The 23,562-nt window shown below is 38.1% G+C and overlaps 1 protein-coding gene across 1 annotated transcript in view; it reads right to left on the bottom strand.

Annotated features, from left to right (window-relative positions):
* Window positions 1–12,203: 12,203 nt before the first annotated feature.
* Window positions 12,204–23,562, bottom strand: part of LOC111152224 (PKHD1, fibrocystin/polyductin) — a 459,207-nt gene continuing 447,848 nt past the window's right edge. The window contains exon 67 of the mRNA XM_022510630.1: window positions 12,204–13,625. Within this exon, the coding sequence (XP_022366338.1) occupies window positions 13,171–13,625 (455 nt within the window). The 3' untranslated portion in view covers window positions 12,204–13,170. The remainder of the gene's footprint in view (window positions 13,626–23,562) is intronic.

The raw sequence follows: 23,562 nt of genomic DNA, 5'->3' as shown, positions 1-23,562 counted from the left end.
GTAGGGGGATGGGCAAAGGGAGAGGGAGAGAGAATCTTAAGCAGATTCCATGCAGAGCACAGAACCCTCTGGTGACTTGATCTCAATGGCCCTGAAATCACGACCTGAGATCATGACCTGAGCTGAAACCAAGAGTCCTACGCTAAACCAAGTGCCACCCAGGCACCCCTAAAGCTTAGGTTTTAAAACCATATTTACATATAGCTTATATATAAAGTACTTGGGTTTTTGTTGTTGTTGTTTTGTTTTTTTACTTTCTGTAAAGTATTTGTTTTTACTTGCAATATGTAAGAACAGAGTAAAAGAGAAAAAAATATTAGAAGCTCCATCCTAAATTTGTTTTACACTTAAAACTCCAACCATTCAAATACAGAATAGTAAAAAAACAAAAAACAAAAAACAAAAAACACATTAAGCCAGCTAATGCCATTAAAGTGAACCCAGAATAATTTTCCTTCTATAGGGCTTAAGTTATCAATCAATCAACAAATATTTACTGAGCACCTACTCTACTTCTGATTGCCTAGGAGAATCATAAATATTTAGAAATGTTTATTTATTAATATGTTAAAAGCACAGATCTTGCCTTAAGTCTGATTTAAGAAAATAAATTTTTCCTATACTCCTTCATTCAACATTTGCATCCACTCTTGTTATTGAGTCACAGTATTAGGACAGTGACTCCTGCTATATTAAGAGTGGTAGAGAATTCAGTGATACAGGATACATGGTCCTTGCTGTTGGGGGAAATAGACATTCTATAAAATGCCAGCCATCACTCATCACCTAAGCATGGGCTTGTATTGTAACGAGGGCAGCATAGACCGTCTCAGGAAAGGAAGAGCTCACTGGGGCATGAGAGACCAGAATTAGACCCTGTCTGGGTTTTGAAGAATATATAGAACATGAATTGTGAAAGGAATGGAGGGGAAATTATGAAGAAAAAAACAAGTATTCTTTCCTGTAATTTGTTGAGCTTCAAAATATAATCCTTTTGCTCCAAGATCCAATAGGCCCAATGACTTTCATCTTTGTATCTATGGTGACTTTCTTTAAGCTTCTGTACCTCTACCCCAGTAGCACTGAGAGGGGACCTTGGAGACAAGAGGACAGAAGGGCTCCACTCTATGACCTCTCCATTCTCCCTACCACATGGACTATAAAGGTGTCTAGAGAGGTAGTTACCATAATGAAGGACTCCATCCTCAATTCCCAAATTATGCCCTCAGCTGAATGCAGGATTGTCATTACTATAGTTTTTCCTTCCTACAGAGCCAACCTCACACATAGGCATAAACAACCAGTGAAGATATTATTTGTGGTAGGCTGAGTGATGTCCACTCCAAAGCTATCCCCATCCTAATCTCTAGGACTTGTAAATGTTACCTTATATAGGAAAAGGGATTTGCATGAATGATTAGGTTAAGGATCTTGAAATGAGAAGATTACCCAGGACTACCCAGGTGGTCCCTAAATGTGATCACAGGGTTCCACAGAGAGACAGGAGATCAGAAAAACCCTATGAGATGTGAATCTAGAAGTTGGAGTGACGTTGAAGAAGAAGTTGGTAGATGCTGGAGAGATGCTTTAAGACACAGAATGGAGTATGATCCAAGCAATACAAGGAGCAACCAGGAGCTGAAAAAGGCAAGGAAACAGATTCTCCCCTAGAAACTCCAGAAGGAACCACCTTGACTACTTTTTTTTTTTTTTTAAGATTTTATTTATTTATTTGAAGAGAGAGATCACAAGTAGGCAGAGAGGCAGGCAGAGAGAAAGGGGGAAGCAGGCTCCCTGCTGAGCAGAGAGCCAGATGCGGGGCTTGATCCCAGGACCCGGAGACCATGATCTGAGCCGAAGGCAGAGGCTCAACCTACTGAGCCACCCAGGTGCCCCGATTACATTTTGATTATAGCCCAGCAAATCAGATACCAGATTTCTGACTTTTACAACTTTACTAGAATGAAATTGGGTTGTATTAAAGCCCAAGTTTGTGGTAATAGCAGCAATAGGACACAAGTACATTACTTAAGGTAACTCTCCTAAAATAGCCTTCTCCAGTAATTAGAATTCCAACTTAGAAATATTCTTTTAGGCCATGCTTGAGAAATCTGTAAAAATAAAAATACTCTTAGCAGATATGATATATTTAACCATCACAGCATTTTTGGGAAATACAGTGTCAATTTTTCTGTGAAACTATTTAGAAATTCTGGAAGAAACAGGTCACTGAGTAGACTAAGTTTGATGGGAAGGATATAGAAAGATAAGTCTAGAGCTTGAAACACACCTGGGATGAGCTTTTCTCAGCACTGAAGATTTGGAGACTGAAAATGGAAGTAATAAAATAGGACCAATGTCAGGGCACACCCAGAACGCACATGTTAATAACTCCACAGTTTTGCCTCAACTTAGTCCTGCTTTCATGCTCTTTACGCATATAATTTATACCCATTTCTAAAATAAAATACTGTTTTAAATAATTAGTGTACAAAAATACTAAAAAGGAAGAACAGTTAAGAAATTAAATATGTTTAATTAAGCATCCAAGGACTGTGGATTCTAAATGCAATAATTCAAGTTGAAATTTCTACATTACCATATAAACTTTCTTCTTGTGCACAAGGGAGCATGGCATTATTATTATTTTTTAAAATACTAAATGTAACACCTACTATCTCAGGGGCCAGACCTCTGCTAGGTGAGAAATGTTATAGCCCCTTTGGAAAGTGAATGCATTGTTTAGCCCAACACTTGATTTACATTTTTGGATCTTAAATACATTAATGCATCTAAACTGTGTTCTATATTATAAGCAGAGACATTTTTTTAATGCAATATTGGTTGTTCTAGCAATCCTAAGTATCTGAAAAGCAGCCTCAAACTCCTTTATTTGGACCACAGCTGTATCAGGAGGCATGTTTTTTAAGCTTAACCACAAGTCAGGGAAAGTAGAGGCCAGGAATGCCGTTTTTCAGATACCCACAGTAATGCTTGAGCTGCAACCATACCTATTTTGGAAGTCTGAACACTTATCTACCAAGTTTGAGTACATCAAGTTCATTTCTGGACACAGCTACAAGTTTATTTAGCTCAAGACCATTTTACAAAAATATAGTTGATGATACTAATAACTTATTACAGTAGAAGAAATTAATGTTTTCATCAATTATAATGGTAATATATTAGGGTGACCAATTCATCCTACTTTGCCTGGGACTTTCTGGGGTGTCCTGGTCTCAGAACTGACAATCCCATATCCTGGAAAACCCCCTCAGACTTTGGCAAATCAGGACAAGAGTTTATACGGGGGGTAAATACCTGACAAAATGTCGTTTCAACAATGGTTTACTCACTTAAAATGAGCCAATTAAAAAGAAAGTACACTAAATAATCTTCTTTTCTTTTGACACAGAGCAGTAATCATAATTTTTATTTAAATTTTTTTTTTCAGTGGAATATGCAGACATAGAATGTGTTTCAAGTAGCAGCGGTGTTTCAATGTTCATTATTGACTCAAATTTTACTTGGTCTTATTTTTACTTCAGTGAGCAATCAATGAGCAATCAAAATGTGCTTTTTTCGCTTTGAAGTTAATCACACTTTTCAGGTTCCAAATCAAGGTTTTTCTCTGTACACAGTCAGATGCCACCTGTCAAAACCCCAGACAAGCTGGTAATTGTCCACATACTCACACCCAGAATGAAACATCTATATTTCTAATACTATTTCAAGGCAGTGTATCCGATTTAAGATCTTTATTATCTCTGAGACAGGACAGCATGTAGATAAATGTGCTGATAGTCCAAGCTTTCCAAGAACGTCTCCATTTATTCTGTGGCTATGCATCCTTGCACAGGCACCAGACATGACACAGCTAAATGCAATTCTGTCTTCCCAATTCTCTTCTCCTTCCCATTTGCTCCCCAATTTTCTCTTTTCTCTTTTCTGTTCCCTCTTTCAAATGTTCATTTGAAGATATACTTTTTCCTGGGATTAAAATAGGGTTTGCATTTAAAATTTTCATTCACCAAACAGAAAAATATTTTACTAGAAGGGAATGGTATTAAGGAGAAATGATTTTCCGTGTGCCCCGAGGCCTGGCATAGACAGGATTTGATTTGCTATGTTCAGCTGGAATCTGGATTGATACGCAGAGATGAGAGGGGGTGTTTAATAAAATTTACATTTCATTTTCTCACTTGACACCAGTCTCCTGTCACTCAGGGAACTGACGGGAATGCCGCAAATAGCCTTCGTGAGAATCTAGTTGGGGAAACAGACTGGGAAATGAGAAGACAGAGGGAGAGAGAGGAAGGAAAAATCTGGATTGTTTTTGCCTTGTGCTTACAGTGATGGGAGCAAATCCATTGTGGCTCGAGGACCTGAGAGCTGGAGGCTTTTACACAGAGGGAGCGCATGTGCCAGTGGTCACTCTTGGAAAGCCACTTGGGGACTGATGGGATGCAGCTGCCCACAGCAGGCCGCCATGATGTTGGACAGGAGTCCCTGGACCGAAGGAAGAGTTTAAGTTCTGGAAAACTGAAAATGATTGATGTCAACTAATAAAGAGATCAGGAGATACCCGAGCAAAGACAAGAGAGGAGGACTAAACTCCCCTTTTATTCCGTGAAACCCTGGTGTCTTTATCAGTTTTCTATTGCCGTGTGACAAATTACCACACATGTAGTCACTTAAAACAATAACCACAATAAATATTATTCAGTCTTAGAAAAGAGGCAAATCCTGCCATCTGTGACAATGCGGATGGACCTGGGGAATATTATCCCAGTTAAAATAAGCCAGATCTGGAAAGATGACAAATGTATGGTCTCACTTATATGTGGAATCTAAAATAGTCATCCTCGCAGAAGCAAAGCAGAGCGTCGTGATGGCCAGAAGCTGGGGGAAAGGGAAATAGGGAGGTGATGATCAAAGTGTACAAAGTTTCAGTTCTGGAAAATAAGTTCTGAAGATCTATTTATTCAGCATAGTGCCTATAGCTAAAAGTACTGTATTGTATACTTAAACTTTTCTAAGAGATGAGGTCTTACATGTTCTTACCAAAAATAATAAAATAATAATAAGGTGGGAAGAAACCTTGGGAGACGATGAATATTTCTATGGCCTCTATAGTGGTGATAGTTTCACAGGTGAATATTTATTCCCAGACTCATGGAGTTGTATACGTGAAATGTGCATACAGCCTCTTAAATGTCAATTGCATATCAATAAAACAGTTGGGGAAAAAATACAGTCCCTATTTATAAGCTCTCGGCTCTGTAGGTCAAAAGACAGGGACGCTCAACTGAATTTTCTTCTTAAGGTCTCACAAGGCCAAAACCAAGATGTTAGCAAGGCCGAACTTTTATCTAGAGGCTTTGGGAAAGAATCAGCTTTCAAGCTCATTCAGGCTATCAACAGAATTCATTTCCTGGAGGTCATAGGACTTGGTCTCTATTTCTATACCAGCTTATCTGTGGGCCACACTGGTAGCTCTCAGAGGCTACTTCGATACTTTGCCAAGTGGTCTGCTCCATTTTCAAAGCAGCAATGACACAGACTCCTTCTTGTGTTTGAAATATCTCTGACTTCCTCTTCTACCACCAGCCAGAGAAAACTGTCTTTTTTAAAAGGGTGCACACATATATTCCCTATTTTGTTATTTTTAAAATATTTTATTGATTTATCTGAGAGAGCATGAAAGTGATCACAGAGGGAGAGGGATCACAGAGGGAGAGGGAGCTACAGACTCATCGCTGAGCAGAGAGGCGGATTAGGGCTTGATCCCAGGACTCTGCAATCATGACCTGTGCTGAAGGCAGATACTTAACTGACTGAGCCACTTAGGCATCCCTATGTTTTAAGATTTTAATTATGTATTTGTCAGAGAGAGAGTGAGCACAAGTGGGGAGAGAGGCAGGCAGAGGAGAAGCAGTGTCCTTGATGAACAAGGAGCCCAATGCAGAACTCAATCCCAGGATCCTGGCATCATCACCTGAGCCAAAGGCAGATGCTTAACAAACTGAGCCACCTGGGTGTCCAAATTTCCCTATTTTAAGGCCAAGTGATTAGTAAACCCTATCAAAGCTACAGTATCACTTTTGCCACTTACTTTAATCATGGGTGTGATACCAGATGACTGAGAGAATGGAGGCCATTTTAAACTCTGCCTACCATATTGTCATATGTGTGATCCATGGTGCAAGCCCAGGGTAGACAGAATGGTTGCTGAGGTTAGCTGGTGGTTTCTGAGAAGTCTGGAGATCCAGAAGGGTAGCAAGCAAGGCATCAAGCCAAAAGATATTTATAAATGTCTTAATCTGTGTCCTTCTTAAGAAAAAAAAAAAAAAAAAGACATAGAAGTTACAATTACTTGGTACTGATCTGAAAGATAATATCAATGCTAGTTTGGTACATTTCTCAGCATTAAGTGCTAGTGGCTCTTCTTCCACTAGATTTGAAGTGACAAGCAAAGGAGGAATCTGAACAGCCTTTGGAAGTGCTGGCAGAGGGCTCAGGGCTGTTTGGACAGAAAGTTCAGTCTTGAGCACTCAATGAATGGTCTAGCAAAGGTGGGCATGGTGTGTGGTAGTCCCAACATCTTGAACTCATGGACTCTCTAACTATGCAGGAAGGCATCTGGGGATGAGGAGAGGTCAAAATGGAGCTCTCTAGAGCCCAGAGCCTGGGGAAACTCTTCTTTACTGAGTCTAAAGGCAGTTTTGGCGGGGTGCCATATTTCTTTGATCCAAACCTTATTTGATAGGTGAGGAAATAAGAATATCTAGAGGTCATTTACTCCATGATATCCTATTATATTTATATAATTAGACTAGGAAAGTGGCATTTAAACGTGCCTCAAAAATCTCAACAGAGTAGGATGCTGAAATAATTGTAATATTTACTGATTTTTTTTTCTAAGCAATATTTTTTCCCCTAATGCTTAATTTTCCCCTAATTTCCCCCCATCTCTTCATATATGGTGGGTATCCTTCCATCTAGCCCAATCTAAGTTGAAATCACTTCTACCATCTTTTTAATATAATTTCACATGTTTAAAATGGTTATTAATTATTCATTCAGGCTTTTATTTCCTGTGTTCAACAGCATTAATTCATTCTTTGGACAATCCACGATCTGGAGATAAGTAACTCTTCCAGTCCAATTTATTTATTTCCCCTTACCTGAAATGTCATCTTTTTAAAAATTTATTTAAATCCTATCTTCTAAAGTCTCACTTAAATTTTCCTTCCCTTTAAAGCCTTTCTTCCCTTATTTCAAAAATTATTATCCTCTCTTTTCAGTGATTATTCCCAGTATACAAAAAGACTTATATATGGAGAGAATTTTCAAAGTGTTTAAAATAATGTAGAAAAAAGATCTTATGGTTTTCCAGTCATTCCTAAATAGGAACAAAACTCAGACTGGTTTCTGACATCTCTTCTAAAACACTAAAGTCAGAAAACATTGGAATGATATTTTCCCAGTTTTGCAGAGTAAAGTTCGTGGTTCAAATACTTTATACACAGCCAAGTTGTCTTATGTGTCTGAAAATCATTTTCTTTTTTTTTTTTTTTTAGATTTTATTTATTTATTTGACAGACAGAGATCACAAGTAGGCAGAGAGGCAGGCAGAGAGAGAGGAGGAAGCTGGCTCCCTGCTGAGCAGAGAGCCCAACTCAGGGCTCGATCCCAGGACCCGGGGATCATGATCTGAGCTGAAGGCAGAGACTTAACCCACTGAGCCATCCAGGCACCCCTGAAAACCATTTTCTAAGACAAATGGGCTTGGAAATTTGCATCCCACTTACCCATATATCAGTTCTCGGTCCTATAATTCAAAAGACTGGGAAGACTCAACTGGATTTTCTTCTTAGGGGAATCACAAGATTTGGGATCAGAAACCCAGCTTTGAGCCTTCATTGTACTGTTTACTGAAAAGGTATCCTCAGTGATATAAGAGGGAATCAAGGAGAGGAATTATTACAAAAGCCAAGAGAGGAAAGTGATTAAGAAAGAGGAAGAGAAAGGTTTGGTTAAATGCTCCTAATATGTCACAAAAGATGTGAATTGTTCTTTAGAACTGGCAATATGAAAGTCACTGGGTTTGCCACAAGAACAGTCCCTGTTCTGTAGATGGGTCAGAAAGCATCCTGGAATGCCTGGTAGAGTGAATGAAAACTAAGGAAGTAATGGAATGTGTGAACAAAACTCTTTTAAACAATGTTGCTGGAATAGGAGTAAAAAAAGTGAGAAAGAGAACTGAAGGGGCCTATAGAATCAAAGAATGTTTTTTCTTTTCCTTTCCTCCTCCCCACCTTTTTTTTTTAAACTGGAAGCCACTTAACCATGTTGAATAGCCATGGGAATATTCCAACAGATGGGGAGAGATGGATGTTTTTGAAAGAGAGCTGATAAGGAGGCAGTGACATCCTTAGGAACAGAATGATGACATGTGGAAAAGAATTCTAAAATGAAAACTTGGTATTACTAGACTTGTAGGCCAAGTTTATAGCACCTCTAGTTGTATAAAGTATAGAAAAACATACAAGATTTTTTATTCATTCCCAAATTTAAGAAAATTTTGGAGCATCTTATTTCTCAGGCCACATCTATGATTTGCAAATTAAAGCCCACAGTCTTTTTACTTAAGATTCTATCATAAAACACTGAGTCTCTGGAATCTACCTAATAAGTGTGCTGTGATAGCTGCTACCAAGAGTCACCTCTTTGTGTTCAGGTCTTAATACCACGTGGTGTGGATTTACAATAAATGCTATGGAGCTGGGCTGGAAGAAGTGCACAGTATGGCACTGATCTGAGAGAGAGAGAGGCATACTACCCAGTGGGCATTGTGTTGGGTCTACTCATGACTTAGGGTGAGCATCTGTTTCCACAATGTCTCCTCCATAAGAGTGATGGAAAGGTTGCTCTTTTATATTTGAATCTTACTGAGAAATGCTGAGTCCATAGCCATCTGCAGGTCTTCCTTCTAGGCCACTTATACAGATGGGACCTTAGGTGGCATGCCCTGTATGACATTCCAGGGATACAGTGGTAAAAATGCAGTTTTGTTAGCACCCTAACCTTTGTCCACCAAGGAACATTTCTTTCTTCAGTTGAAGAATTTCCTATCTTTCCCTTTCATTCCTCTTTGGACCCTCTTTCTGACCCAATCATCATCCACTCTCCACCATCTTTTCCTCCTCCTGTATATATAAGTCTTCCATTAAGAACTAAATGCATTTTCCATAAGTGAGTCCTACTCTTGGAAGAGAAATAAAGAGATTGCTAACCTCCAGTCAACCATAAGTTGCAGAAAATGTTCTTTAAATTTTATATTAATAGTAAAATGTCTTATAAAAACACTGAAATACAAACAAGATAAAGTGCAAACCTGCTTCATTCCCTAAAGATAACTATTATTTTCAAAAATTATACACCATCGCTCCATAATTTTTCTATATATAAGTAAACTAGAGGTAAAAGCGTAATATACACATTGCTTTGCAATTTGTTTTTTTTTTTAGCCTAATAGTATATCTTGTATAATTTTCTACATCAGTCATTCTACTGGATGGATGCACCATTACATGAGGACATTTTAGAAAGAATCAGATATAGTCCAGACAAATTTCTAATTTTGCCTTGGACTACTGCAAGAGTTTGACAATTGACAGCAATTTCTTCATCTATAAAGTGTATAGAAGTGGCCATTTCTCACATTTTTCAAAAGGAAATTGACTCTCTTTCCCCTTGTTAAAGCTACTAATTTTGAAATAAAATAGGTAGTGATAATAATAAATGAATAATTATTTGAGACTGAAATAAGAAAGGAGAAACAATTCTTCAAAAACACAGTAAATTCTAACAAGACCTCCAAATGCATTAAGTGAATCTTCTGTCTCAAAAGATACCAGATTGAAGGGCAGAAAATACTCTCTTCTTGAGTTGTTCCAAGCACAGAGAATCCTGGTCTTTTTTCAAGTATAAAAATAACAAATGTAAGAAGAATATTTGTAAACATACAAATCTCCATATTCTACCGTCATTTAACTTTGTAAAAATGATTTGTCCCTTTTAAAAGATTACATTCAGGAAATGTGATCTGTTTCTCAAATATATCTGCAATTAGTCACGGTGCTATCATGTAGGTTGAAATCAACTGTTCTGCACTCAGTAGTAGAGTAATTCCTTCCGTTTATAGCTCTTTCAAAATTGACACTGAATATATTATAAATTCTGGAAACAAAATATGGAATAAATGCATGAATTTTAAATGACAGAATTAATTAAAATCCTTTACTGTTATTGACATATACAATTTTATAGAGGCTTGGTTGAATAATATTTGCATGTGATTTACATTCAATTTTCCCCATACTCATCTTTGCATAGAGTTTGCATATGTTTCAAAGTATAGTGATTTCATACATTTGGATTTTAGACTGATGGATGGAAGAGAGCTCTTCACTAAGTAATCCCGGAAAGGTTTGGGCCTCTTGGTTCTCAGTAGCCTCAATGGGAAACAATATGGGCAAATCTGCTATGGGACACAACCCTGGTCAGACTGGATCATCCATCACTCTGACTGAGGGAGACTTAAAGTTCTGTCAAAGTCTGGTACCTTCTCTGAACACAATCCCTCAAACTTGAGAGATGGTGGGAACTACCCTGGCTCTCTTCACCCTTACTTCTTGACTTTAACATCCAGAAATATTTACAAATATTTTTTTACAAATATTTTTGTTTAGTATCTTGAGGAAAACGAATCTACCATGTATAGATCAGAAATGAGAAGCAAGAAGAGTTTCTTTGAAATAACAGAAGAACATGACACTTTTTAATTATTTATTTCAATAAAGAGTAAGCTCTGTCACTGCTGGGAAATATCTTCTGGGTCACCTGTGTTAATGGTCTGAATAAGTTTAAGGGTGGCTGATAGTGGTGCTTTATCTACCGGCTCATCTCCAGACATAAATGAAGAGCTACTGTCTTGGCTTCTAGTATTTACCCAGTTCTCCCATTTTCTGAGGAGAAAAAGAGGACTGTCTTAATTATGGGTTAGAAGATTCTGACTAGACTCTGAAATTCTATACCACATATTAGAGCCCTGCAAGTTATTCTGGCTATCTCTGGCTGCTCTTAAGGTCCAAAGAGTCCATTTTGGCCTCCAGGATCCCAAGCATTGTGAAGGGAGCATTAATTGATTAATTATGGATCAAACTTGCCTTCCAGAAAGATCTGTCTTGTGGTGCATGGAAGATTTGTAAGAAGCTAGTAAAGGTTAAAGGAGTAGAAATAACAGCTGATAAATGGCTGGGTGGAGTAAGATGGAACATGAAGTCTGGGTTGACCTCTAGATGTCCAATCAGAGTGCAGTGATGTCATGTGTTGTTAGGGCAAGCACGAGGAAAAGTCGGTTTTAAGGCTATGTTAGCTTCTCAGGGGCCATAGGATAATCTAGTGGCATAACCCACTGGGATAACCTAGTGTGATAACCCCAGTAGGCAGCTAATTCTATGATGTAGAGCTCAGGAAAGAAATCTGGGCTGGAATTTGTGGTGGTAAAAGAAGTCACCAGAGTGAGAGGGAGAATGTGTAGACAAATCCACAGCAGTAGTGCTAAGACTGCCATCACTTCATAATTCTTGAAAGCCTTAACTTCTGAAATGCTGTTGTACAAAAACATTACAGATCTCTGATGACTCAATGTATATACTAAAGATTGTAAATAAAATAATTTCATAAACCAGGAAACTACAAAAAAGGAGATAAAGGACAGGTTATAGTGGGGACTAATTAAACTAGAAAAGGCATAATCTGCCCAAACCAAGTTATTTTTTTCTTTGTTATATTTTTAAATACTGTTAGTGCCCAAATAGAACGCACGCACACACACACACACACACACACACACACACACAAAAGGATTCAGGGAGCCAGTTTGTACCTCCAGAGTAAATTTCTATAGGCCAGATTGCCCGTCAATGCCCTTCTTTTTTTTTTTTTAAGATTTTATTTATTTACTTGACAGAGAGAGAAACCACAGGTAGGCAGAGAGGCAGGCAGAGAGAGGAAGGGAAGCAGGCTCCCTGCTGAGCAGACAGACAGCCTGATGCGGGGCTCGATCCCAGGACCCTGGGATCATGACCTGAGCCAAAGACAGAGGCCTTAACCCACTGAGCCACCCAGGCACCCCACCATCAATCCCCTTCTTAAACACAGATAGCCTGAACTGAAATTTCTTGGAGAACATTAATCTTGATACTTAATTATTATCTCCCTCAGAATCCAATACTGTGCCACAGAGAAAGCTGCCTCCCTCCTTTCAAGGTGGCTTTAAGGTTTGAGATGTCCATAATACATCTAAAGAGTGGACAAAAGGCTGAGAATGTTCCCAAAAACTCTTGGTAGAGCAAGGCATACTTTCCCATTGATGCCTTGAGCCATGATGACTTCCTGCCTGTACCTACTATGGGACTAGTTCCAGAGCATCATTATTTAAAATTCTGAAAGGAAACATTTGTTTCCTTTCTCTGTTCTAATTCAAAATAGGACAGCCTCTGAATCTCTCAGAGATTGGAAAGTCCTGATTTATATTTAGGGAAAACTGAGAACAAGTTGTTTCTGGAGATTCTCCTTGCCTCTGCCATCTTTGTTTTACTCCCTTGGAGTGTAAGTCCTTTTGGATTCAGAGCCCAGGACACAATCAGGCTGCTTAAAGTGTCCAGTTTGAACACTGATGAGCACTCTTCAGATGTTTGAATTAGGTGAAACTGCCTTTAGCATCCTTACCCAACTCAACACCAGTTGACCCTTTACTCTGGTCTTCATTAGAATCCCTCACACACAGACTGGAGAGGCTACATTCAATATAATCTCTTCCCTCCTTCACTAGGCAGGTGTACACATTATCTTCTCCAAAAATCAGTGCTCTTAAAAATGAGTTCACTAATAATCTGCTTCGGCCCTTGGTTATCTCTAGTTTCCCCAAATAGTTTTCTTAAATTCAACCCAACTACTAACAGGAAGAACTGTGTTAAAAATATATATATAACTTTGGTCCATGGACAATTGATTTCTCCAAACTTAACTGTTTTTATATCTTTGTCCTTAATGCAAGTCTCAGCAAAGCCCATGAGCACATCAATTTTCATGTGTCCATCATAGCTGTTTTTGAATATTTTCCAGGTGTACGGAATGAGGACAGAATGCCTGGGTAGCACCGCAAGAGGCTTTCTTCTCTTGAGAAAGCCCCAAGTGGCCTCTTTCCTGGCTCAATGGGGTCTGCCCCTGCATCTGCTCCCTTTCTTGTCTGAGGTCTGGGCAGAGCAGCAATCTCTGATCTTGACCTGCCATTTGGTATCTGACCAATTGCTCTTGGGCCTCCTTCCAGGTCCCAGTCTCTTGAAGGTATACCTGCTGAGCAGGAGAGCCCAGAGCACAGGTGTGACCCTGGGATGTGACACCAGTAATACTGGGAGCAGATGCAACCACCTCTTCTCGGCAGCCACCCTCTTCTTGGGCAGCGCGACGGCCCACCTTCCTTCGGGACACTCCATTCAGGGACTGGTGGGGGAGCTGGTTCAGCCTGTCCACAATGACCTTCATCTTCATATCTGTGGGAGAAAAGAAGTTAGGGAAGAAATGGATTTAGTTCTCAAATCAGTTAAGGTTAAGAACCCTCAGTTGACATACTTCGCATTCCAGAAACGATACTGTCAATTAAAGATTGAGTTGTATCAGTTTATTGATTTACAAATGTCTTTAGAAATATATATTTTAACTAAAAAAGCCACTGTATCCCATGCCCAATGTATAATTAATATTAATTATCTAATAAAGATTTGATAGGGGCACCTGAGTGGCTCAGTCAGTTGAGCATCCAACTCTTGACCTCAGCTCAGGCCTTGATTTTAGGGTTTTGAATTCAAGCCCTGCATTAGGCTTCACTTAATAAACAAAGAAACAAACAAATAAATACTAAAACTTGATAATATCACTTCCCCCCAAAGAACACTTTTTATGATATGGATAAGTCAACAAGAATTTCTCCTTGTAAGCACAATGGCTTAAATACAAAAACCAGACTACAGTCAGATCTTACCAAGCAGGCCAACTCACATTTGTATTGAAAAATTTGAGCTCTAGTGGTGCCTGGGTGGCTCAGTTGGTTAAGGGTCTGCCTTTGGCTCTGGTCATGATCTCAGGGTCCTGGGGTCGAGGCCCACGTTGGGGTCCCTGCTCAGTGGGGTCTACTTCTCCCCCTCCCCCTACTCTCTCTCTCTCTCTCAAATAAATAAATTAATAAAATCTTAAAAAAAAGAAATTTGAGCTCTAAAAGCCAGTCTTACTTAACACTGTGGTTTTCATGACAAAGTCACAATTTGATTATCTTTGATTTTATGACATGAATTTAAACATATGTAGAGATAACATAAACATATCAATAAACATGTATCCATATGAGTGTGTCATATCGGGTTGTGTAATAGTGGAAGGAGAGAAGGAGCACTAGACTAGAGTCAAAAAACCAGGGTTCAAGTCCCCCTTCCTTGCTAGCTGGCTCTGTGACTTCTCTTAGCCTCTCTGGACCTCAGTTGTATAATCTCATATTACTCTCAGGTACTACTTTGCAATTTACTAAAATGTATTTCACTTTAGCAGTCTTATTTTAATTACAGTTTTCTTCCCTTGACATTTCATTTGTATTTTATTTTCCTACTCAACAAAATGAATATTCAACTCAGAAGAGTGCAACATTGGTACTGCCACAGTAAACAGATGATCTGGGTGCTTTTGCCCTAATCTGTCCCAATTCTTTGCAGGATGTATTATATAAGCCATAACACTTCCAGCCTTTAAAATGTGATCATGCCATATGTGAATGAGCTAACTAACCTATCATATCATTGGGTAATACATAAAGATGAACTAGAGCTATATAGAGTTCTACTGATGCAGTCAAGTAAAACCTACTAAAACAGATGTTTATGATATTAAATATGTAAGAGATGGTCCCTAGAAGCAACATAGCAAAACAGCTAAGAGTACAGGCTGAGAATCAAACAAATGTAGTCAGATTTCCTGCTCGGTGCGGATTGTACTTATTTTCCATGTGCTTCAGTTTCCTCATCTGTACAACAGTTATATTGATGGTACCCACCTCATAGGATTGTTTGAAGGTTAAATAAGATGATTTATGCTAAGAACCACCCAGAATCTACGAAGTGGTAGACTAGATAAAAAATAATCACCATAGGGCACCTGGGTGGCTCAGTGGGTTAAAGCCTCTGCCTTTGGCTCAGGTCATGATCCCACAGTCCTGAGATCGAGCCCCACATCGGGCTCCCTGCTCAGCAGGGAGTCTGCTTCCTCTTCTCTCTCTGCCTGCCTCTTCACCCACTTGTGACCTCTCTCTCCGTCAAATAAATAACTAAAATCTTTAAAAAAGTAATCACCATAATTCAAATTGCTAATGCTCAGAGAGTTCTCATCCCTGCCAGGCACTGTTCCTAATGCTTTACATTCATTCACTCACTTAATCTTCATAGCCATCCCAGAAGGCTAGTCCCATTATTGTCCTCATTTTAATGATGGGGAAACAAAGGTACAGAGTGTGGAGTTACTTGCCCTAAGTCACAAAGCCTCCAAATAAAGATACGAGATTTGAACTTAGCTAGCCTGGTCTTTACCATCTAACATAATAACTTAATAGGATTCCATATACATCTCTTTTTTTATTCTGTCTACAGTTTATCTTAATAAAAAATGTACCCTAAATGAATAGCCCTGTAGATATCTTTATCTTACACAGATAGAAACATTATAGAAATTCACATCAAAATGAACAAGCAAGCACCATCAACAAGAGAGACCCCAGATGTCTAACTTGGGATTATCTTTTTCCCCAAGTTTGCTTATATATTTCCATTCTCATCAATTTTTTAAGTGTCACCTCTTAGATTTGCATTTATTTGCCAAATATCTTGGTTGCTGAAGGTTTGAGACATTTTTCATTCTGAAGTTTCAAAAGTGCCTCAGATTTAATATCTCTAAAGAATGAAGTTGTCGAGTCCTTCTCACATTCTACTCTTTTATTTACCCTCTTTCATTCATGCAATCCCTTTTCAGGTGCTCAGACTAGGTTGTAGGAGGACTCATTTGGAGCCTGTAGAGATTCTTCATTGGAGATCTCATCTATTTTCTCACTGGCTTATTAGTTTCTTTCTCCCTCCCTCCCTCCCTTCCTTCCCTCCTCTTTCTTTCTTTCTTTTATCGTTTTCATTCATTCATTCATTCATTCATTCATTTTCTGAGCACCTACTATGTGGTAGGCCTAGAAATACAGCAATGAACAAGAAGCAGTCCTACTATCATGTGTTTATGCTCTGGAAGTGGAGACAGACCTAAATCAGAAAATGCACAGAGCTTGTATTAGGTCCTATGATAACAAACGTCCTGGGAACATGTCCCCTGCTCTCCAGGGGCTCTGGGAAACAGACCTCTAAGCTGATGAAGGTGAGAGCCTTATAGTGAGTGTGTATAGTGAGTATGTAAGTAAAATACTAGGGAAGACAAAAGAGGAATTACTTAACCCTGCCTGAAAGGTTAGAAAGACTTCACAAAGGATATGACTCAAGTTTTGAGGCATAATATGGTGGAAAGACATACTAATATACAGGATGGCACATGCAAAACCAAGTCAGTAAAAACAAACAAGATGTGCTGGGGACTCTGAAAATAGCTCCAGACACAGAGAACTGAAGTTGTATATATAGATGTGGATGTAGGGTGGAGAGTGGTAAAAGAAAAAGTTATCATACTTGATAGAGGTCATAAATAAATAAGGGGTCTTGAAAACTCACCTAAGGAATCTGGAATTTATATCACAGAGGATGAGGTGGTGGTTTTAGAGTAGGGCAGTGACATATTATTTTCATCTTGGGATGAAGAGCCTTTCTATAATGAAGACAGTGAACTGTGGGGGAGTGAAGGAGGTCAGTTGAAAGACTACTGCAATAGTCTGAGCAAAACATAATAAAGAAGAGTAGGCCAGAGTCAAAAATATTGGACAGCCAAGCAGACAGATTCTGAGTGCAAGATGTAACAGTGGTGGGGAAGAGAAGAAGGCTAACATTTATTGAATATCTAGATATGGGTCAGGGACTTAAGAACTATCCCCACTTATAGTTGAGAGATTAGAAAACAGAAGAGATCTTGTAATCTAGAGAAAGCAAAACAGGATATATTTCTATTGCATCAGAAAAAACTACAAAACATTTTTTGGTGCACATGAAAATAAACCAATTGAAAATAAAAATATTCCACTCAGACTGTATTACTGGTGGCTGTCCAACTTCCTGGTGGCTGTAGGTGCTAATGAGTTTTTCTTGAATGAATACTATAAATATAAGGGCATGAATGTATTTTACATTTCCTCCCAAGAAATTATAGCCTCCTTGAAAACATGGGCTTGCTCTTACTCTGCTTTTATGTTCTATAGAAATTATCTCACTGTTAACTGAACACTGATACTAGTTTCCTTTTCTGTTAAGAAGAACGTTCAAGAAAGTGGGAAGTTTTTTCAGATGACACATATGGAAAAGCATTTCACAGTAACAAAGTCCCTAATTTCACATTCTGGCTAGTGCTCACTGTGTGTGTGTGTGTGTGTGTGTGTGTGTGTGTGAACGTGTGCATGTGTGCATGTGTATATGAGTGTGTGCATATGTGTGCATATGCTTGTGTGTACTCGTACATGACCTCAGGGCAGGTGGTAAGAATACACGTTTTGGAATGGGACTACTGAACCTATTGAACTTATGTCTGGGTTTACTAGGAAAAGTAATTGACCCTTTGAAGTGCAGTTTTCTTTTAATGATATGGGAAAATTTGGTCTGCTATCTTCTAAAACTGTCATGAAAGCAGATGAGTTACAACATGGTTTGGCACCTTGTACACTATGAAGGACGCTATAAAGCTCAGCTGTTGTGTTGAGGTTGGATTATTACTGTGATGATAACTTCAGGAAGAAACAAAAGAACCATTCATCTGAGTATTTCATGGAAATTTAATGTACATACTGGCTTACATATTATAAGCATTATTTTCAGAAAGTATACTCTTTTCTAACTTTGATATCTTAAAGTCTCTATGGCCGGCTGTTCAAGTCCAATTCCTTTAAAGTACTTGATAGACACATAGTGCTCAGTCTGGCTGCACCCTCCTCTGAGCCCAAAAGTCTGAGCTCTTCCCCTAATTACCTCATCTCCCACCTGTAGGAATTATCTTAAAATATCCTAGCCCTGAAATCTTTTTTCATCCTATCTTCCAACACTCTCTGCCTTTTATTCATCTCCCCCAATGCCTTACTTCCTTCAGGAAGTACTTCCTAACTCATAAGTTTCTTATTGTCAGAACACATTATGTATTGAGGGATGTATCATTCTATTTCTTACAAACATCAAGGTATCTTGATTTGATTAAAAAACATTTTATTAAGTTATAGGGTTTTCTACCAATTAAAAGAAATGAGATTGTTCAGTTAATAATGCCCTTATTCATTTGTATTCTAGCACCTGTCTTTTGAAGAGGAACAGGCTAATTATTGAAAATAACATTTAAATAGCAGTTACAGAGATTATCACATGTTGGCCACTAAATACACATATACATAATTTAATACTTACAACAACCCCTGAAGTAAGTGCTATTATTATCTCCCTTTTAGAAGGGAGGCCACTGATGTACAAAGAGGTTAAGTAACTTCCCAAGACCACATACAAAGTAGTGACAGATCTTACTTACTTGACAGAATTCAAGATTCTTGGCTCCAGAGTCTGTACTCTAAGCACTACATAATACTGTGTAGAGTTGAGGATGGAAGCGGGAAGTTAAGAAGAATGTTGGGTTGGATATATGCATGGAAATATGGCATGCATGTAAACGTCTTCTTTCGTGGGCCTTACAGTGAAAACAAAGGTTGAGAACTATCCTAAATTCCTGGGACAGGGGTGAGGGGGCTGGAAGTTTGGGGGGGGGGGGGGGGGGGGGGTGTGTGGCAACACTGTTATCAACATTTCCCATGCCTGCTTTTCTTATATCTCACTTCCAAATTCCTTAACCACTTTGATATGTAATATAAATGCTAATTTATTAACCTGTATATTATCTCCTCTCTCAGTTTCCCAAGAGTTGTTTTGATGTGCATTAGCAGACAATGATCATGTCTGTATCACACTCTAACAGACAGCATTGGGGAAAAAGGTACCAATTTTCCACGTCATTTTAATCTAATAATGAAGGGGAAGTGAGGTGAGGAAAGGGAGAGTAATGACCATAATATAAGTATATGTGATATAATTTTGATTTGGAGCAGGCAAGTGAGATAAAGAAATCATGTTGTTTACATTGTTTCTGTGATACATCAATTAATGTTCTGCTGAACTTATGCTATTCCTATCTTCTCTCTCTTTTCCCACCGTCCTTTTCCCTGGCATATATCTGCTATGGGATATGACCTAACTATGGGATGATTCTCTTGCTTAGAGCTATGAGAACTTTCAGGTATCCTTGTTTCCGTATGGGATCTTCAGATCCTTCCAGAACCATTCCTGGACAGCTTAAACTACATTGATTTATGCCTCAATACTGTTGACTAAAGTTTCTCATTTGAATTGGACAACTGCTTCTATCATTAGTCACCTTTCCTTGTATGACAGTCTCGTCTTCCTCTTGGGAGGCTGAGTTTCTTCCAGGAAGGAACTTTTTGTGCCATCAACCTTGTCTTCCTATTATGCCAAGTCCTATGCCAATTACTGAGTTTGGTGTCATTTCCATAATTACTGCTCCCACCAGGAGGAAAAGACATAGTTTATTGAGATCAGCAAATAACCAAAGAACAAGAATAATACATTGTTAGATAGAAGCAAACTTTAAAAAGGGGGGAAAAGACTTTGAATTTTTATCCCTTGGTAAAACCAACACCACTTCATAGAAGAGGAATCAAACATAACAAGGCTCCTATTTTCAACCCATTGAAGATATTGTTATCTTGTTTTTGAGAGACCGTCATTGGAGATCTGTTCCATCTTGTTCTTCAAGTCTGCATCTATTCATAAAAGACTAACACAAGCATATCTTTCCTTTGCAGGCCCCAAAACATTTAAAAATCTCCCATGAATTATTTACATGGAAGCTCCAATCAGCAACATACCTGACAGACTCCATAGTTGAAATGAAAGTGCACTGTGTAAAGGTGCCCAGGGAGCCTGGCCGCTTCCCACTGTGAGGTTATAGACAGAACTAAGTCAGTACACATTATATGTCAGCACTGACATCAGAAGGAATCAGATCCTTTGATCTTGGACCTCCACAGGAAGCTTAGATCTCAGACAAATTAGATAAAAAATGAATTTATAGTAGATACGTGTCCTAAGGCATTCAGCTGAATGTTTGGGTTTTAGGGAAGGAAGAATAGTGAATATCAAAACATATGAATTGGCATGTCTCTCTTCTACCTCCACCTTGTTGGTAAGTCCCCATTAAAATGGAAAGATAAGATATCAAATGGCCCCACCAGGACACCTAGAGTCCCATTGGTGGGTTTGATCGAGTTTCAGGAAGAATGGGATAAAATATGGAAACATATATCCCTTTTCTATGAAAAGGAAGACTAGATGGTTTTGGATCCTTTCAGCTAGTGGTTTTGGATCCAGTTCATCATAAACAGCTATACCTTTTCCAGCTATCCTTTACCTCCTTTGTTTTCCAAAACTTTCTTGGGCAACAAGTATATGGCGTTCCTGTGATTACTTTAAATTTGTATGGGTACTGCTCACTGGCTCCTTTTGTAAGGGGAACATTAGCAATGAGTCTCTACTCCCCTCCCACCACCCTCACTGCTCATATTTTCCCAGCCTAGTCTCCATGTCCTGCATTCTGTGTTGGATGACCTGGTTTCAGCATAGAAGTTTAAATATAATCACCTGGACCTGGAGCTGAAATAGTGTCTGAAACAGACAGAAGGATAGTTGATCAACCTACAGAAAGAATGTACTCCACCTTGGGTTTCTCATTTGTTAATAAGGGCAACAGTCCTGTCCACATATTGAAGAAGGCATATGTAATAATTAAGATTAGTTAATCTAGATTATTTGTTCCTTTAAGTGAAAAATTATCATATATTTTTAACAAGAAATGTATGGGAAATCAGAAGGTATGGAAATTTTAAAAAGTTGAAGGAAAAAATGCATTTAGTCCCATATTATATCATGATTGATTTCCATTTTATTGTTTTTATAATATTCCAGCAATGGATATGTTTCAGTAAACCTGATTTAACTCATTAATCCATATGGAGTTTACTTTGATGTATTTTTGTTGTTGTTGTTGAGAGAGAGAGAGAGAGAACAAATGCCAGTGAAGGTGGGGAGGGGCAGAGGGAGAGGGAGAAAGAGAATCTCAAGCAGAGTCCCTGCTGAGTGTGGAGCCTGACCTAGGGCTCAATCTCACAACCCTGAGATCATGACCTGAGCTGAAAACAAGAGTCGGACACTTTACTGACTGAGCCACCCAGGTGCCCCACATTGCTGTATTTTTTGAAGTGTGAATCTAGATTGAGAAGTATTTTAAATAGTCAAATTTACTAACCCTATTTATAGACTAACACTTGTTTTCCTTTATTTTCATTATTTCTTTTATCATGTTACATTTATATGTCTAATATTTATATTTAATTGAAGTTATTTGCCCTAATATCTCCAAATATTCTTCTGTCAGTATCACACTACCTTAAAAATAGTAACCTAAATATTATTCCTTTGAGCTACCCATCACTACTGCCATAAAAATCAATTTCTTATAAAAATTGGCTTTATGTCATTGATCTATATTTTCTGAAGAACTTTAGAATCATATTATGCTGTTTTATTCAGTATAAAATGATTGTAGCTGCATTTAACCAAAATTAATTTAGGAACTACTGATGTCTTTGTAATATTAGTCAATCTACTTAGAAACATGTTGCAATTTCTTATGTAATCAAGTCTCCCCTTTAAACAATTCAATAGGATATTGTTTATTTTTTATATAAGTCCAATATATCTCTTGTTAAGATTGTTTTCCCAGACAGCATATTTTTAGTTGCTATTATGCATTGCAGTATGTTTCATAACTATACCACTGGCTTATACAATATTATTTTTCCATAATATAATTATTTTTCCACTGACATAGTTTTTGAGTAAGCTACTCAAATAACTTAAAAATTACAGCAGTTAATGGTTGAAATCTTTTAAGTTACTATTAAACAATTATATCATTTGTGAACCATCACGTATTTTCTCTAACATTGCCTTAATTTTGTTTTTATACCTGCATTTCCTAGCATTCTAAAACATATGTTATAAAATTGTGGTGTATTCATGTGAGTAGTACTTCTTCTAATACTCCATTGTTAAACATGATATTGGATCTTGATTGCAAAGAGCATTGGAACTCTCCATCTTATTTAGCAGGAAGACTCTTATTCCTAGTATTTTAAAAAATATTCCTATTTTTAAAAGTTTTCTTAAGGAATTAAGTGCTAGACTTTATTCATTTTTTATTTTCATTTATTTATTTATTTCAATATTTTATTTTCATTTACTCATATTTTTAAATTAGGAAGTGTTCATGTATTTTTAATTATATGACACGGGTATGCTCTTTATTAATAATTTCCAAATATAGTTTTACCTTCCTGGAAACTTGGGACAATTTGTAGTCCTGAGCTGCTTTGGTTTTCCCTACTTCTGGACATCCTGAGGCCATCTCTCTTCTCCCTTCTCCCTGTCCTTCTTACAGATTTGTACCTATAAAGGTAAACTGACAATCTGTTCTATTTTATATTCACAAAATATACCATCTATGGTGAACAGGACTCTAAAGCGGGAGACATAAATCCCTGAAGTTGATGGTTATACTCACACATCCTTAGTATCTTGCCATTTTTACATGTCAATTTTCAATTCCCAACATTGGGTACATGGATTTCATAAGAAAGAAAGAAAGAAAAAAAAGGTGGCCAGTGACCAAAGATCAATGTTTGCTCAGGAGAAGGCAACACTGAGTTCTGTAGCGGTAGCTGTCCCATAAAGACAAAGGCAGTAGCAAGGAAAGCAAAATGGCCCTAGAAAACATTTTCTCTGGAAGTGAGAAGTCACATTTTCCCTGGAAGTGAGAAGTCACATTTTCCCTATTGTTAGGACCTCAAAGATGTATAGTCATTATCCTGTTGTTAATTTTGTGAACCTGAATAAACTGTCCACATCTCTTTTAGAAGAAATAAGGGGACTTTTTTATAGCCATTGAAAAACTGCTAGAATGCAGCATTCTCTAAAGAGGGGGAAGGGCGGGAAGGGGTCTCATTTCATCTCTATCTTCATTGTTCACTCAACAACAATAGTTATAAGTGGTCTAATATCCTAACGCCCTATGGTAACAGTGTTGCTAGAATTAGAAAAGATACAGAACTTTTATGAAAGGATCTCGACCACACAAAAACCAAAATTG

The sequence above is a fragment of the Enhydra lutris genome, unplaced genomic scaffold, assembly GCF_002288905.1.
Source record: "Enhydra lutris kenyoni isolate GAN:26980312 unplaced genomic scaffold, ASM228890v2 scaffoldscaffold28, whole genome shotgun sequence".
In the NCBI taxonomy this organism is placed as follows: Eukaryota; Metazoa; Chordata; class Mammalia; order Carnivora; family Mustelidae; genus Enhydra; species Enhydra lutris.
The sequence above is the reverse complement of the archived record's forward strand: the minus strand, read 5'-3'. Positions and strand labels throughout refer to the sequence as shown.